This window comes from Clupea harengus, chromosome 7, assembly GCF_900700415.2.
Source record: "Clupea harengus chromosome 7, Ch_v2.0.2, whole genome shotgun sequence".
Classification (NCBI taxonomy): Eukaryota; Metazoa; Chordata; class Actinopteri; order Clupeiformes; family Clupeidae; genus Clupea; species Clupea harengus.
Genome location: NC_045158.1, coordinates 23,659,063 through 23,676,562, shown reverse-complemented (window position 1 = coordinate 23,676,562; position 17,500 = coordinate 23,659,063). Strand labels below are relative to the sequence as shown.

General features: G+C 46.9%; 1 protein-coding gene across 9 annotated transcripts in view; it reads right to left on the bottom strand.

The window, feature by feature from the left end:
• Positions 1 to 9,047: 9,047 nt before the first annotated feature.
• The window catches only part of pbx3b (pre-B-cell leukemia homeobox 3b), a 91,923-nt gene continuing 83,470 nt past the window's right edge, over positions 9,048 to 17,500 (bottom strand). For 5 of the 9 annotated variants that reach the window (XM_031570895.2, XM_031570899.2, XM_031570896.2 and 2 more), the window contains 2 exons: positions 15,373 to 15,462; positions 10,975 to 11,123 (listed from right to left, as the gene is read on the bottom strand). In XM_031570895.2, coding sequence (XP_031426755.1) covers positions 15,416 to 15,462 — 47 coding nt within the window. In that variant the 3' untranslated portion in view covers positions 10,975 to 11,123; positions 15,373 to 15,415. Of the gene's footprint in view, positions 11,124 to 15,372; positions 15,463 to 16,844; positions 16,961 to 17,500 lie in introns of all 9 variants that reach the window. The other 4 variants (XM_031570890.1, XM_031570893.1, XM_031570892.1 and 1 more) reach the window with 1 other exon arrangement.

Sequence of the window (17,500 nt, the reverse complement as noted above, 5' to 3'; positions counted from 1 at the left end):
TGAGCACACACACATAGGGAGCACGCACACATAGAGAAAACACACATAGGGAACACACACACACATACACACACACATAGAGGACACACACACGTACACACAGGGAACACACACACACATAGAGAGCACACACACACAAACATAGAGAACACACACATATAGAGAACACACACATATAGAGAGCACACACACACACACACACACATAGGGAGCACTCATATGCTACTGCTAAGTAAACATAAGTTCCTAGCTAAATGAACACATGTTAAAGCACCATGAGCTCCTCTCTACACCCCACTCACCACTAGCGTATGTGAGACCCAGTGGGGATGGAAGACAAAGAGATGGAGATGAAAGAGAAAGAGAGGGAGATGAAAGGATGGAGGAGAGAAGCAGAGGAAGAGAGGGAGATGAAAGGATGAAGGAGAGAAGCAGAGGAAGACAAAAAGCTGTGATTTCAGACCTGCCAGTCTCTCCCCGGCTCTTCTGTTCTCTATGGCGTGGTGTCAGGGGGTTGGAGTTATGTGAGGCGTCTGTGCCACTGACGTGTGAGTGTGTGTGTGTGTGTGTGTGTGTGTGTGTGTGTGTGTGTGTGTGTGTGTGTGAGAGAGGGAGAGTTTGTGTATGGGTGTACGTGTGCGTGTGTGTGTGTGTGTGAGAGAGAGAGAAAGAGGGTGTGTGAGAGAGAGAGAGAGAGAGAGAGAGAGAGAGAGGACAGACAGTGTGTTTGTGTCTGTGAGAGAGTGTGTGTGTGTGTGCGAGAGAGAGAGTGTGTGTGTGAGAGAGAGAGAGTTAAAGAGAACATCTGTCTGCTGTCAGCCAGCCTCACAGGCCTGACATCTCCCAACAAGCTCAGATAAGCTGCACAAACACACACACACGCACGCGCACACACACACACACACATGTACACGTCTCCCGACAAGCCCATCATCAGCCCCCTTCATCATCATCCACATAATACTCTCTTCCTCTCTCGCTCTCTCGCTCTCTCTCTCTCTCTCACACGCACACACACACACACACACACACACACATTCTGCAGCAAAGAGAACAGAAACACTCCAGATGCTGTGTGGAGGGGAGGGGAATGGAGGCTGAGTGTGTAGCCAGCCCGCTGCCCGCAGGTGTTAATTGGCTGAGCCACCGGACGCTCCTGACACCGGTGAGAATCTGCAGCTGTTACTGTGGACCAGCGGGGCACCAGGAGGCGTCGCCTGCTCCGCTCCGCACCGCCCCGCCCGTCCCTTATACGGCCTCCACAGCCGAAGGACCCAGCGGGCTCTTGGCCAGGTCAGCTTGAACTCTAAAAGTTACATTTTACATTGTCTGATATAACATAAAGGAGATCGCAAAGACAATGCAACGTGTTGACCGAGGTGTCAGCAACAGCCAGGTCTCTGGTGTGACACCAGGGAAGTGCTCATACCGAGAAGATTCAATGTAAATGTAAATGCACTGTGAGGATGTGGCCCTGCAGTCTGACATAGAGCAGGCTGAAGTCTAATGCATATCTGCATAGCGAGCTGGGATCTTCTGCATATCTGCAGCGCGGGCCTGAGTCTACTGCATATCTGCAGCGTGGGCCTGAGTCTAGCGCATATCTGCAGCGCGGGCCTTAGTCTACTGCATATCTGCAGCGCTGAAGGTTGGCCTGAACGTTCCCGTCCCAGCAGTGGCACTGTCTGTCCTCTGGTTCAAAGCCTGCGGGTCCATCCAGGGGATGATGCTGTGTCCTCTGTCCCATTAATCAGCCGCTGACAATGTAATAGTGGACGAAGTGAGAGGGGAAGTCCAGCATTGAAACTTCAGGGCTCTGTTTAACTACCACCTACCCCAAAGTATACTTAATTTGACAAAGTATATGTCATAAATCACACTCTCATTTTAGAATAACTGGCCCATTTATATTCACATATTAAAAGACTGGACGTTCTCCTTTAAAATGTAATGTGGAATTGAATTCGGGGGGAAGAGAAAGAGCCCTGTAATGACTTGCAGATAGCTATACATTCTGAGGGAGTCATACATCATACTTTAACCAAGTACCAATCAACACATGGCTGTGTGACCCAATATTTCTTTATTTCAACTCCAGGCGAGTGAATTTGGGACATTACTGTTTTGACCCTTCTCATACAGGAAGAGATCAGTCTCCGAGACGCCCCAGTCACCTTACGGTCAAACTAGAAACTCACGCTTACAGGTGATATACCTCAATACAGCACGGATCACGGTTCCTTTCACGTACCACACTACAGCACGGATCACTGTTCCTTTTACAGGTGACACACCACACTACAGCACTGATCACGGTTCTTTTCACGTACCACACTACAGCACTGATCACGGTTCCTTTCACGTACCACACTACAGCACTGATCACGGTTCCTTTCACATCCCACACTACAGCACTGATCACGGTTCCTTTCACGTACCACACTACAGCACGGATCACTGTTCCTTTCACAGGTGACACACCACACTACAGCACTGATCACGGTTCCTTTCACGTACCACACTACAGCACTGATCACGGTTCCTTTCACAGGTGACACACCACACTACAGCACTGATCACGGTTCCTTTCACGTACCACACTACAGCACGGATCGCTGTTCCTTTCACACAGAGCACTGGAGTGAGGAGTGAGTATGCACTCGAAGTGAGTATAGACTCAGCCTGAATATAATATATAGCATGCATACTCACTGCCTATTTAAAATGAATAAATGTATACTCAAGAGCACAGTGAACAAACCGTATGTATACTCGACAGGAAATTTAGTATGAGTGTGGCAAATGTTAAGATCATATTGGATGTGTTCGTGTGTGAGAGAGAAATGCATCTTATTTTGCCCACACACGGCGAGTATCAGAGGGAAATGTGCTGGATTTAATGGAAGAGAGAGAGAGAGAGAGAGAGAGAGAGAGAGAGAGAGAGAGAGAGGGAGAGAGAGGGAGGGAGAGATCCAGCCTCTGTTATAACGGGTTTGTGAGACCGGAGCATGAAATATTAAAGTGGTGATAATGAAAAATAGGGTTGCGGTTTTCCGTTTCCTCAAATGTGTTTATTAATTTATGGTTTAAATCATAACAATTTCATTTGGTGTGAGGCCTTACTTGGCAATGAGAATGGTTTAAAATTTTAATGTCCAAACAACGTTCCTGTATTGAAATGGGTCTTTGAACAAAACATCGCCAGCAATCCATCAGTGCAGAAGAGAAAATTACATTTCATATTTAACAGAATATGAACTCTGCCTTAATAAATGATATCTTCCTTTAATTTAATTGGCGTCAGCTCAGATCCAGCAGATTGCTAATAAAATTCAGAATTTCCATATTTAATGATGCATGCTTTTCATGGTAAATTTTACTCAGAAAATGTTGTCTTTAATGAAGCTTGCAGGAGGCTCTAATAGGCTGCGTCTTTAACAAATGTAACTTCTTCCCTTTCGAAAGGTCTCTCGGTCAGTTCTGCCGAGTTAAACACATTTATGCACATGGCTTAATTCGCACCGCAACAAACGCCAGCTCGCCACAAAGCTCTTTGTTTTTGTTTGTTGTAATTACTGCTACATTAAACACGTGTGCAATACCTCACACAGGCGGCCGGAGAGGAGAAAGAGGAACGATGCTGCTCAATGAGAGGCAAAACAGTGCGTGTGTGCACTTAATAAATGCTATGCAAATACCACCAGCAGCAATTAATCAGCAAACACACCACGCTAATGCCCCATCCTCAGCTACACACACGCTCATTTTCTCTGAAGACGTGTTTGATGTTAGATGCTGGGCTTGCATCGAAAAGGTGCATGCGAGGTCCAAGAGCCGATCTGGTCCAAGAGCCGATTTGGTGCAGCTTACTGCCCCCCCCCCCCCCCTCCTGCTGCCCTATGTTAAGAGAGCGGCTCATTCTGAAAGGGTCCGCAGAGAAAATGGGAATAAATGGATGTCAATTTCCATTTTAAATTGGGAGCCAATGACCCATGCAGGCAGACCCTGGACCACAGACAGACAGAATAACTCGAATTAGAATCGCCTGACATTTCAGTTAATTGCCCCGCGCGGTCAGTCAGGGCACCCCTCTCACCTCTAAACCAGGTTCCATTACCCCCCCACCCACGGCACACAGCTCCAGGTGCCCCAGGTGCGGGCGGGGTCGTGCCCAGGGTTAGGGCCTGGGATCAGTCAGACGGCCAGTGAGAGGTCAGAGGTCAGAGGTGTGTGATTGAGATCGTCCCCTCTAATGAAGAAATTACAACCCCAATTCCAAAAATGATGGAGTGCTGTGTTAAACGATAAATAAAAATAGAATGCAATGATTTTCAAGTCCTTTTTCAAAGACAATATATTTAATGTTTAAACTGATAAAACTTGATTGTTTTATTTTTTGTAAAAACTGTTTCGTTTTTTTAACCACACACAGGTACCGTTTAGGAACTCAGGACACAAATTGTTGAAATTAATCCCATTCTTGTTTGATATACAGCTTCAGCTGCCCAGCTGCTCAGCTCACACTTTTCACACATGAGCTCGGGCCCTGAGATCACTGGGTGTTACTGGGTGTTGTTGATATATCGCTTTTGCTTTGCATGTGTAGAGTCTGAACTCACATGTGTAGAGTCTGAATTCGCATGTGTAGAGTCTGAACTCGCATGTGAGGATGTAGCGACATGCTGGGTTCACCGGTGACAGTTTTCTGAAGTGCTCCATGCTCACGTCGCATTAATGCAGTTGTAATGCCTCCTGAGGGGTTGAAGGTCACAGGCATTCAGTGTTGGTTTTTCGGTCTTGTCCCTTACATGCAGAGATTTCTCTGGACTCCCTGAATCATTTGATGATGTTATGGACTGTAGATGGTGACATCCCTAACTGTTGGATTATTTGCCCACAGAGTTTTTCACAAAGGGGGGGAACCTCGCCCCACTCTTGCTTGAGAACGACGGAGGAATTTCGAGGAACCCCCTTTTACACCCAAACATGATGCTATCACAAACCTCTGTTGCTAAAGCTGGTTGGTCTCCGTGGTGATCAGCATGCTGTTTTAGTTTTTCTGAAAAGATCCGATAAAATGACTGCAGCTGACTTTGAACAACATGCTAAATGAACGATCACATAAGTAAGTCTAATTTTATAAACTAGAAAAAAACTATTAACTGAGTCAACACTGAACGATCTGAAAGTTGAGGCAAAATCTATTATGTTTAACTAGTGGGTCAATCTCCATTCAGTAATGGTATGGAGTTCGAATGCTGCACACATCGGCAAGCGAAACATGTAAATACCATTGAAATTCATTATCCATTAACCTTACGGCAGTCGCAAAGGTCCTTAGTAATGTCACTGAAATGCCTTTATGTCTATATGAATGTGTGTATGTGTGTGTTTTTTTCAATACATGTAAACATGTGCGATACATGCATATTCAATCAGAGTGAGTGATCAACGCTGTCGGCCAGTGGCCTCCCCCTCACCGACTGACGCGCAATATTATCGCTGTTCACTGCAACTCAGGACAAATGAGGCTATTGAAGGTATTTGTTGGCAGGACAATCATTTCAGCGGGAACATGCAGGGAGTTGGCTCGGGCTTTCATTATTCACGCTCCGCAGCCTATACCACTGCCTGCTCCCCCTAATTATGAGTCGTATTGACCACTGGGAGCACTTGATTGAGTCCCTGCTAAATAGGTTTACCTGCACCGCTGCAGAAGGTCAAATGGCTTATTGTACTGCTTTATGGATCGGTGTCTGGCCATGGAGGCAGGAGGATTGGAACCAACAAAGGAGGCAATTAAAAGAAATTACAGCAATGGCGGCCTCAGTTAAGGCTTATTCTCTGTGCTGCACAGCAATGGTGGCTCAGTTAAGGCTTATTCTCTGTGCTGCACAGCAATGGTGGCTCAGTTAAGGCTTATTCTCTGTGCTGCACAGCATGGCGGCTCAGTTAAGGCTTATTCTCTGTGCTGCACAGCAATGGTGGCTCAGTTAAGGCTTATTCTCTGTGCTGCACAGCAATGGTGGCTCAGTTAAGGCTTATTCTCTGTGCTGCACAGCATGGCGGCTCAGTTAAGGCTTATTCTCTGTGCTGCACAGCAATGGTGGCTCAGTTAAGGCTTATTCTCTGTGCTGCACAGCATGGCGGCTCAGTTAAGGCTTATTCTATCTGCTGCACAGCATGGCGGCTCAGTTAAGGCTCAGTTAAGGCTCAGTTAGGGGACAGACTAGTGGACAGACCAGGGGGGGGATACACAAATGACATTAATACAAAACTAGAAAAAGAAATATCAAATAGAAATGAAAAAAATGTTAACAAAATAGAATGAAATAATTAATGAGACCTTGAAGAAAAAGAGAAAGAAAAAGCACTGCTTGAAATTCTTCAACCACCCTTGCCCTTAAAGAATTTTCTCAAGGATATTCTTTTAGCGGTTTTTTTTTTCTCTCTCTTTGTGTGTGTGTCTCTGTGTCTCTGTGTCTCTGTGTCTCGGGGCTCTCTGATGAAGCACCTCGCCCCGGCGCCCCTCGTCTGGCCCCTGATGAAGCACCTTTCCCCTGTTCCCCGGGTTTTGCCTCATTTTACACTTTGCCCCAAATCCTTCTCCGTGTCCATCCTTCATTTTTTACACTAACAGGGTCAGAGGCGGGAGAAGCAGGTGTGCGAGTGTGTGTGTGTGTGTGTGTGTGTGTGAGTGTGTGAGTGTGTGTGTGTGTGTGTGTGTGTGTGGCGTTGGCTTTCTTTTGCCAGGTGGGAGAGGGATGGCATGACGCTCTCACCTCTGCTGTCCCTAACTTTACTCACACACACACACACACACAAACACACACACACACACGCACACTCCTCCTGCAGTCCAGAGGACTGTGTGTGTGTGTGTGTGTGTGTGTGATTTTGAGTGTGCCTAATGCTGATATGCTGACTCTGTAAAGCACATGAGGTCCCAGACGGCGAGGCGCAGGTTCTTCCCCGTACTCCATTAAAATGCCCTGAGCCCCACAGCCACTGTTGGGCACTGGCTTTTAGGGCGGCGGGGACACCGGGACACACAGGTTTGGTGGAGGCAGAGGGTGTGATCCTGGTCGCCATGGCGTCTGTATCCCTCGGTGATGCCCCCTTTGTGACCCCTTGTGAAAGCAGGGCAGTTCTGTGCTCCTGGCCAATAATGATCTGATGGTAAAGGGAAGCGGCATTAGTGTCTGCCCAGAGGAGTTTCCTTCTGAAAACGTCACGGAGACAAATAGGCTCTCTTGTGTGGTAAACCTGTAGGGGTCAGGAGGCAAGCGCTATAAGGCCAGCAAAGAAAGAGAAAGTGTGTGTGTGTGTCTGTGTGTGTGTGTGTCCGTGTGTGTCTCTGTGTGTGTGTGTGTGTGTGTGTGTGTGTGTGTGTGTGTGTGTGTGTGTGTGTGTGTGTGTGTGGTGTGTGTGTGTCTGTGTGTTTGTGTGTGTCTCTCTCTGTGTGTGTGTGTGTGTCTGTGTGTGTGTGTGTGTCTGTGTGTGTCTCTGTGTGTGTGTGTGTGTGTGTGTGTGTGTGTGTGGTGTGTGTCTCTGTGTGTGTGTGTGTGTGTGTGTGTGTGTGCGTGTGTGTGTGTGTGTGTGCGTGTGCGTGTGTGTGTGTGTGTGTGTGTGTGTGTGTCTGTGTGTGTGTGTGTGTCCGTGTGTGTCTCTCTCTGTGTGTGTGTGTGTGTGTGTGTGTGTGTGTGTGTGTCTGTGTCTGTGTGTGTGTCTCTATGTGTGTGTGTGTGTGTGTGTCTGTGTGTTTGTGTGTCTCTCTCTCTGTGTGTGTGTGTGTGTGTGTGTGTGTGTGTCTCTGTATGTGTGTATGTGTGTGTATGTGTGTATGTGTGTAGACACCACTTCCTTGGTCCAAACACAGCGAAGGAAAACAGTATAAGCGGAGCGGAGACGAGTCTTCTTCCTCAGCTAACACATGCTATGTGGACAGACGCGTATGGACACACGCGTATGGACACACAGATGTACTAATCAATACTTTTTTTCTTCAAACAGAAAGACACATTTGTACAGCAGGTTCCTCATCCCTCCCGTCACCGCTAATCTCCTGTCTGTCTGGGTAAATGCCACGCTGCCACGCTGCCGGGGTCCCTAATCCTGCCCACTGATGCCCAAATCTCCCCGCTAGCTCCATCCATCTGGTGCTGGCTGCTCCCCTCAATGTACGCGCCCTGAGCTTGTGTGTTTAGCGGGGTATCTTATTTGATTGGATGTCTTCTCTTTATAGTCCTCAGCACTAGCAGGCCACTTACAACACAGGGGTGGGGGGGCTGGGGGAGGGGGGTATTATTCATAGATGTTACATCTTTACTTGTTTAGGGTAATCCAGGATTTGGTGTAAGCTCTGACCTGCAAACAACCCAATTAATCAAGGCAATTAATTAAGTTGCATTTGTCATTGAGCTCAGGCAACAATTAGCACTATTAAGACGATCTTGTCACGCGTCACCCTGGCACATGTAATGTGTTCTTGCAAGCTGTTCCATGGATTCCAATCAAAGCGAATACTTCAGAAGGGCCCTCGAGCCTAGGCACGCCAGACCCCTGATCAGTGAGAGGGAGAAGCCCGGGAGGGAAGCACACACACACACACACACACACACACACTCAACAAGGCTCAACAAGGCTCAAGAAGGCTGCTGTCAGTCTCTGTACCCTGTCACAACCATGTGCAACTCTGGCTCACACACACACACACACACGGTCTCTGATTGTTTAAGCAATGTGTCACAAGTTGCCATGATTTCACCAATTAGCAAGCCTGCATGCATCCAGCTTGTTGAGATCAATTAGTCAGTAGAACGCCTGGGATGGAATGTGATCTAAATTCACTTTGTGTTATGTCTGCCTGCGTGTATATGCGTGTGCATATGTCAGAGTGTGTGAGCATGAACTCACAATATGGGTGTGTGTGATCTACTTCAGTCCCGAAGAATGAAACAAATATAGAATGATCTAAAATCCTTCTGTATATTGGGAACATTTTGAATTGTCATTGACGCTGGAAAATGAGAGAACGAGAGAGTGGGAAGGCTTGGCTTTTCCATCTTTAAAGGAAAACGTTTATTCATGTTTGAAATTACACATAACTACCACAAGGAAGACTTGTCAGTCTGGGGCGCCGTCTGATAAGAAAGAAACACGAAACAGTTTAATACATTAGAATCACTGCCACAAATAAACTGTCATGACTTTATCCGTCTCAGAGTCACATACAATACAAAAAAGAGAAAGAAAGTTTTTGCCCGCTGTCAAACAGGGGGAAATGTTCAGCCTGACTGCTGAAACCTCTATGCATTACAGTTTCCTCGTATGAGATTTTTTTTCCTTTTTTGCATGTAACAGATGATCAACATTCAAAATGTTCCTCAGTATGTACAACAGTTTCACTGTTTGGTGTTAAGTAATGTCCGAACGTTTCCCCGCTCCCTCCCTCAAAATTCACCACAAAAAGAATTTCACTCGTTTCTCGTCTCCCCTCATCCCCCATAATCCTGTAATTCATTTATTCATATTATCATTGACAATTTTTTTATTTTTGTCTTTTTAAAAGCTGCAACAAAGCAACTTGGTTTTCTTAGAAGATTAAAATATACATTAGATTACATGAAGAAAAAGAAGTTTGTTACAAGATGCAAACAAACAAAGTGAAAACCCAAAGTAAAAAATCAAAAGGCATAAAATATGGTGATGATATTGTTTTATAGAGGTAGTACGTGAGCATTCTAAGCTAGAGAATGTTGGAATTCTATTGGTTTCTATGGGCCTGATGAGGTAATAAAGCTGAGCTCTGATTGGTGGGATGTATAAAGACTCTTAAGCTATATTATATACAACGCATTTTTGTGGTCGGTGTCTTCTGTTGCCAAAATGAAGTTCTACAACTAATTGGCGAAACCGCAAGACCCATAGCTATTTCCGAGAAAAGGTTAAAGACTCTTTTTTTTTAGTTATCAATACAATGCAAAAAATCCCAAATCCACCTCATTCATAATGATACGTGTGATGATGCTTGATGTGTCGGCGAACGCTATGAGAGAATGCTGATACAGGTCGGACATTTAAAAACGTTTCCGAAAAAGAGTGCACCTTTAGATTTATATTGAATGCTGTGGCAAGGGCCTCTGATACACTGGAACAATTTAGGTGTGTGAGGCCAAATGAGACACATGTGTGTGTGAGCCGTGAGCGATATCCCCCTCAATGCTGTCTGACGCTTGTTAGTCCTGCTAACTAAGTGGATGAACCCTGCCGCTACTAAACAGACAACAAGCAGGACGTCTGGACCAGGATTTTGGGCCAGAACCGGTTCTGGTCTGGGTCTTTGGGTCCACCTTACTTCCACACTACACACACACACTACAGCTGCCTGCTCTCTTCAGGAGACCGGCTACGGCCGACAGCACGCTGACTCCCACAGAAGGCCAAACCGAAGGGGTAAATCAGTATACTTACAAAAGCACTGTCTGGAGTATGGAGTACAGTTTGAGTATGGAGTGCTGACTGAGTACATACTACGAGTAGAGGAAAGGTGGAGGCACCAGTGGATACTCGGTCCCACTAGTCGAACAGGAATGAACACGAAGGTGTGTGTCTATTCGGATGCCTGAAACATATTCAGGGCCATATGAATGGTCTTGGTCATTGATATCTATTTGTATTTCTATTAACAGGTGGGTTTGGTTTCACACACTCGCACAGACTCGCCTCCCCACCATTGAACAAACATACGGGTGGAGAACAAATCAGAATAGAAAAAACACGTGTTGAAGCAGATGACAGGAGAAGTCAACGAATATTGAAAACACAGAGGTCAAAAAGGATGAGCGCCGCTGAACGCATGAAATAAACGCAGCCAGACGATTGGTTTCTGACAGCTGGTTCAGCCTCTCTGATTGGTCAGTCTGTGGCGGGCGCTGTAGTTGGGGTTCTTCAGCAGGGGGATGAGATGTGTGAGTGTGTGTGTGTGTGTGTGTGTGTGTGTGTGTGTGTGTGTGTGTGTGTGTGTATGATCAAATCGAGGTATCAGAGTGCACGCTGCCCGGTCCTTCGGTTGGGGAGATGATGGAGGACGGAGTGGTTGCATCCTGCCACCCGCCATTTGCCTGCCACAAACAAAGACAAAAGACACAACATTAGCACTTTTAATATGGATTTATATCACTGTATTATATCTACAATGTTGTGAATATTTAACACTAGGAATCACGCCCATAATATTTTAATTATTTATATGTATTTATGAATTTATATTATATGTTTCATTTATTTTTATTAATATCTGGGTCTGCACAAGAGGATGCATACAGACGTGTCTGTATGTGTGTGTGTGTGTGTGTGTGTGTGTGTGTGTGTGTGTGTGTGTGTGTGTGTGCTTGTGTGTGTGTGTGTGTGTGTGTGTGTGTGCGTATGCGAGTTTATGCATATGCATGAGGATGCACACATAAAAGTGTGTGTGTGTGTGTGTGTGTGTGTGCGTGTGCATAAGGATGCCTGTCTGCCAGTGAGAGGTACTCCCAGCAGGAGGTGTGTGTACCCTGGTGTGTGATGAGGAGTGTGTGCTCCCTGGTGTGTGACGTGGTGTGTGTGCTCCCTGTTCACTGATATATTAAGAAATTAATAAGAGTGGGTGTCTCCTCTAATACTGAGGCGAGCGGGCCGACAGGGATTTTCAACATAACACTGCCACCACTGCTGAGGGAGAGAGAGAGGGAGAGAGAGAGAGAGAGGGAGAGAGAGAGAGAGGGTGACAGAGGGAGAGAGAGAGAGAGAGAGAGAGGGAGGGAGAGAGAGAGCAAAAGAGAGAGAGGCAGGGAGAGAGAGAGCAAAAGAGAGAGAGGGAGAGAGGGAGAGAGAGAGAAAGAGAGAGGGAGGGAGAGAGAGAGGGCGAGACAGATAGACACTCTCTCTCGGAAACAAATTTGCCCGGCGTCGCAGCCAATAGGAGGGACGGCTGGAATCGATGTCTAATCAGATTTCTGTGGTGGAGGACGGCTTGTCGCTCCATATTTGGCTGTCAGTGAGGCGGTGCGAGGGGGGGGCTTGTGGGGCGGGCGGGCCAGTTGGACAGGCCGACGCTGAATGGAAGTGACGCAGCCCCCCCCCACACACACACCGAGCGCAGAGAACTCAGGCAGCCCCCCAAACCCCCCCACACACACACCCAGCACAGAGACCTCCGGCAGCCCCCCCCCACTCCCCTACACACACCCCCAGCACAGAGACCTCCGGGTGGGTGCGGGCGTGGAGGGAGAGACCCTGCTGGATCCCCAATGGGCTCCCTGTGCTGCCTGGTGCTCATGGCCATTCCCCCATCCCTCAGTCTCTCATTCTCTTTCTCTATGCCTCGCTCTCTCACTCTCTTTCTCTATCCCTCGCTCTCTCATTCTCTTTCCCTATCTCTCCCATCCCTCTCCCTCTCTCATTCTCTTTCTCTATCCCTCGGTCTCTCATTCTCTTTCTCTATCCCTCTCTCTCTCATTCTCTTTCCCTATCTCTTCCATCCCTCTCGCTCTCTCATTCTTCCACTGACAGATACTTTATCCTTCTTCTTTTTCTTCCTTTGTTTCTGATCTCTCTCCCTCTCTCTCTCCCTCTCTCTCTCTTTCATCTCTCTCTCTCTCTCTCTCTCTCTCATCTCTGTTTCCCACATCCTCTTTCTCTCGCTGTCTCTATCTCTCTATACATCTCCTTTTTCTTTTCTCACTCTGTCTCAAGCTTTATCTCTTTTTCTTTTTTTTTCTTTCTCTCTAGTCCCTCTCTCTATTTCTCTCTCGTCTAATTTTCTTTCTCTCTTTTGTCTCTGTTTCCCTCTCAAAATCTCTTTCCACCTCCCTCTCTATCTCTTCATCTCTCTCTATCTCTCCATCTCTCTCCATATCTCTCTCTATCTCTCCATCTCTCTATCTCTTGCTCTGCTTTCTCTTTGTTTTGTCTTATCTTCCTGTCTTTTGTGTTTCTTGCTCTCCCACTGTATGTTTCATCCCCCCCCTCTCTCAGTCTCTCTCTCCGTCTCTCTCTCCGTCTCTCTCTCCGTCTCTCTCTCTCTCTCTGTTTCACACAACAAAAGGTTAGCGTATGCTAATTTATTTATGATGCGCTTCATTATCAAAACAATTTGTCTGTATTACAGGGGGAGCGCTGGGCTCGGGCGAGCTGCTGGAGGCCCTGTGCTCGCGTCTCACACACACACACACACACACACACACACACACACACACACACACACACACACACACACACACACACACACACACTGCTGGAGGCCCCGTGCTCTCCTGCTCCGGTGGCAGAATTAGGATTTCGCTGATTTAGAGTTCCTGGAATAGGTCAATAAATAGATTTATCTTGGCTGCTGGGCCCTGGCGTCTCTCACACACACACACACACACACACACACACACACACACACACACACACACACACTGCTGGGCCCTGGCGTCTCTCACACACACACACACACACACACACACACACACACACACACACACACACACACACACACACACACACACACACACACACACACACACACACCCTGGCGTCTGGGCCGTATGCTCTATAACAGGAGTGGCACCAGGAGGGCTCTCGCTCTCTCTCTCTGTCACACACACACACACACACACACACACACACTGCCCAGACACATCATGTACATCACCATCACACCGCTCTCCGGCTTTCCACACACACACACACACACACACACAGTCTGCCTCTTTCTCCTCAACGTCATTTTTTTCCCTTTTTTAGTTTCACATCTTTTTTCCTTTTTTTTTTTCATTGCATGAATTACAACGAGCAGAAGATGCATTATTTATATATTTTGAGGGAGAGGATGGGGAGAGTGTGTGTGTGTGTGTGTGTGTGTGTGTGTGTGTGTGGGTGCGGGTGCGGAGGTTTGAGCTGTCGTTGTTTTGGTTGCTCTGCTGATGGAGTGCGATGTGACCTAAGCAGCGCATTGGAGTGAGAAGCTCAGCGAGTGTGTGTGAGAGTGTGTGAGACACAAGGGGGTGGGGTGTGTGAGAAGCTGACATGTCGTATGAGGCGCTGCGGGGGCCAGGGAAGCACAAGACGCTGAAGCGACGCAGCGGAGTGAAGCGAGCTTTAGCGAGCTTCAGCGCTAACTCCACGCGCTAACCCTCCGTCTGGTTTCGTTCTGCTGCGCACACACACACACACACTATAAACCGCACACACTCAACACTTCACACACTATAAACCATACTTGACCCTTCGCCCCTCCAGACAAAACCGCAGCCATACAAGCATCTGTTACAGCGTCACACAGCGCGCTACACACGTACAACAGTAAACGTGAAGAATAGCATCGCTGCTAGCTTTATAGCTATGTTTATTGTTATTTTGTTAGTGTATCGAAGAATACAATTCTTCAGGGTATAGTTTTTTTTTTTTTCTTTTATATTATGCTGAATATATTCTAAAATGTCAAAGTACAAACACGAGCCACATGGGTCCCATTACAGGAAGAAAAGAAGAAATTCACGTCTCTTGCTTCGAGACAAAGAAAAAAGAAATCACATAAAAACAAATATCTCATTCTGTACCACTCCTGTCAGCGAGCGTCTCTTTACATTCTTCCTGCCTCCCTCTCTCTCTATCTCCCTCTTTCTCTCTCTCATCAAATAAATCAATCTATACCCTGGTGGCTTGAGATTATGCAGAGTCTTATAAAAAAAAAAAGAAGCGTATCAGCTCTTATCAAGGGAGAAGGAATTCATGTCGGCAGCCGGCTTCAGGCGATCCGCCTTTCATATTCCATCACGCTGATAAGGACAGCGCTCGCTCTTTGAAGCATTTCAAAAACAGTTAAACAGCACCCAGACGCACAACTAAATGGCGCTCACTTCCAGCGTGATAGGGTTACGGCGCTATGTCATCTCTGCGAAGCTGCGCGCGCCGAACATATTGCCTTTTAAATCGTCGCCGCCAAAACGGGTTAACAGAGACAGATTTCATCCTGACATCATGAAATTGTGTCAGTCTGTCTACGCACTGAGCTGATATTACTGTAAAATGCATGAGCATGACAAAGAATCATGATAAATATCTATGTTAAGGGCTCATTATTGATGAAGATCATTCCTGAATTGAACTGTAATTAACTGCATTGTCCTTAACTGCATTGTAGTTGTGTGTGTAGCCCTGGTTTTGTAATATGTGCTGTGTGTTCACTGTTTTTGTTTGTGTTTATGGCGTGTGTTACATTTGTGTGTGACTGTGGTTAAGTTATATGTTTAGGTGTGCTGTGAGCTCAGTGTGTGTGTGTGTAGGTCAGTGAGTGTGTGTGTGTGTGTAGGTCAGTGTGTGTGTGTGAGTGTAGTACTGACTTACATTCAGGCTATGTGGACTGTACATAGCGTTTCCTCCAAGGCCATCACTGTATCCTGCCGTCTGACTGATAACATGGCGCAGAGTATCCACCTGCAGAGGGGAGAGGTCAAGACTGTCAATGCCTTGTGTCTGACACACACACACACACACACACGCACGCACACACACACACACACACACACACACACACACACACACACATACACGCACACACACACACACAGACAGACACACAGACACAGACACACACACACACACACAACACACTCACACCCATACACACACACACACACACACATATAGAGAGAGGCCTTCTCTCTCAGATGAACACATACAGTATACACACACACTCTCTCACACACACACCACAGACTAACACAGACGAGACGACAGCACACACTAGGGATGCGTTGGGGAGAAAGGGGTAAGAGATGCAGATGCGCTCATTAAAAGGAGAAAATAAATGAACACAAATAGAAACGGATGATATCTGCAAAAAAAAGGCATCAACAAAAAGAGCTGGAATTCCCCCCCTCCCCTTTCACTTGCTTTGCTGTTCCTTTGACAGAAAATTCCACCAGGAGTTGACACACACACACACACACACACACACACACACACACACACACACACAAGTGCATGACGCAGACTCATGGATGCACCTGAAAACACACTGACACTTTCACATGCTCAGTTAGGGGGAACAGGACTCACACACACACACACACACACACACACACACACACACACACACACACACACACACACACACACACACACACACACACACACACACCTTCACTGACACTGAGGTGCCTGCGGAAAGTTCCACACTAAATACAGCATGGAATCTAAAACTTTAAATATATATATGTATCAATCTAAACAATCATTTCCTATGAAGTCCCTTTTAAAATCGGTTTATTTACAATATGTGTCTTGCATGCATGGCACTTTTCACACCACAGACACCCACTTAGGATGGAGAAACACCACAGACAGGAAGCGCACACGTGATGACGAGGACGGGAGAGGATGTGATGTCAGACAGGAAGGAACTTCCATCCATCCACCCGATACAAACCCAGGAGCCCAAGCCAGAGCCAAAGGCATTCACAACATTTACTTGCAAAACACTGCAAAACGTCTGTCTGTCTCAGGGCCATCAGTTAACCTTTCAAATCACTTCATCTAATCTACAGTAATCCAACAGATTATTGCCCCCCCAACAGCAGGGTCAGGTAGCAGTCTGAAGCGATGCTTCATCCTTGTTTTTTTAGGTGAGAATTTGGACTAGCCCCAACACCTCTCAGTCTGTCCATGACACTAAGAGAGAGGGGCGGGGCGGGGGGCGGGGGCGGGGGGGAGGGAGGGGTTAGGGCATGTGACTGGATCTTAATCTAATGACTAGAGTCTAGAGTCTGATTGTGTATCTGCCGTTGTTGCCCGGGGCGACCCTGAAGCGCGCCTACCTGAGACTGCACATTGGCTCCGACTTGGCCCTGGTAAGAGTCTCCACTCAGACTCTGCATGCTCATGAACAAGTCCCCAGTGTTTGGGGTTGGGAGGCTATAAGACCCTGAGGAACCTGGAGAGGAAAGAGTTAAGGAGCTCAATCACCATAGAAACCACTGGACAGCAGACAGAGAGGCAACACACACACACACACACACACACACACACATGAATACGCAAGGCACACTCACTCACAGTAACTCAAACACACACACACACACACACACCACACACACAGTATGTGTGATTGTAAAAGAATATGTGATATAATAATAATAATCATCGGTAATCATAACAGTAATAATATTCACACACATACAGAATCATACACACACGCGCGCAAACGCGCACAAACACACGCGCACGCACACACACACACACACACACACACACACACACACTAGGCTTGGAGAGCACAGACAGGAGGGAAGTGGAGGAGCAGACGGGGGAGCAAAGCAAAGCCCTGGGAGAGGAGGTGGGGGATTCTAGCCATGTGTGTGAGACTCAAGGGCAGCTAACCTAAACAAAGTCCTCAGCCCTAAACAAACAAACAAACAAACAAATAAACAGGAAGCGAACCAAACCAAATGGACACCACAGCACAGACGGACGC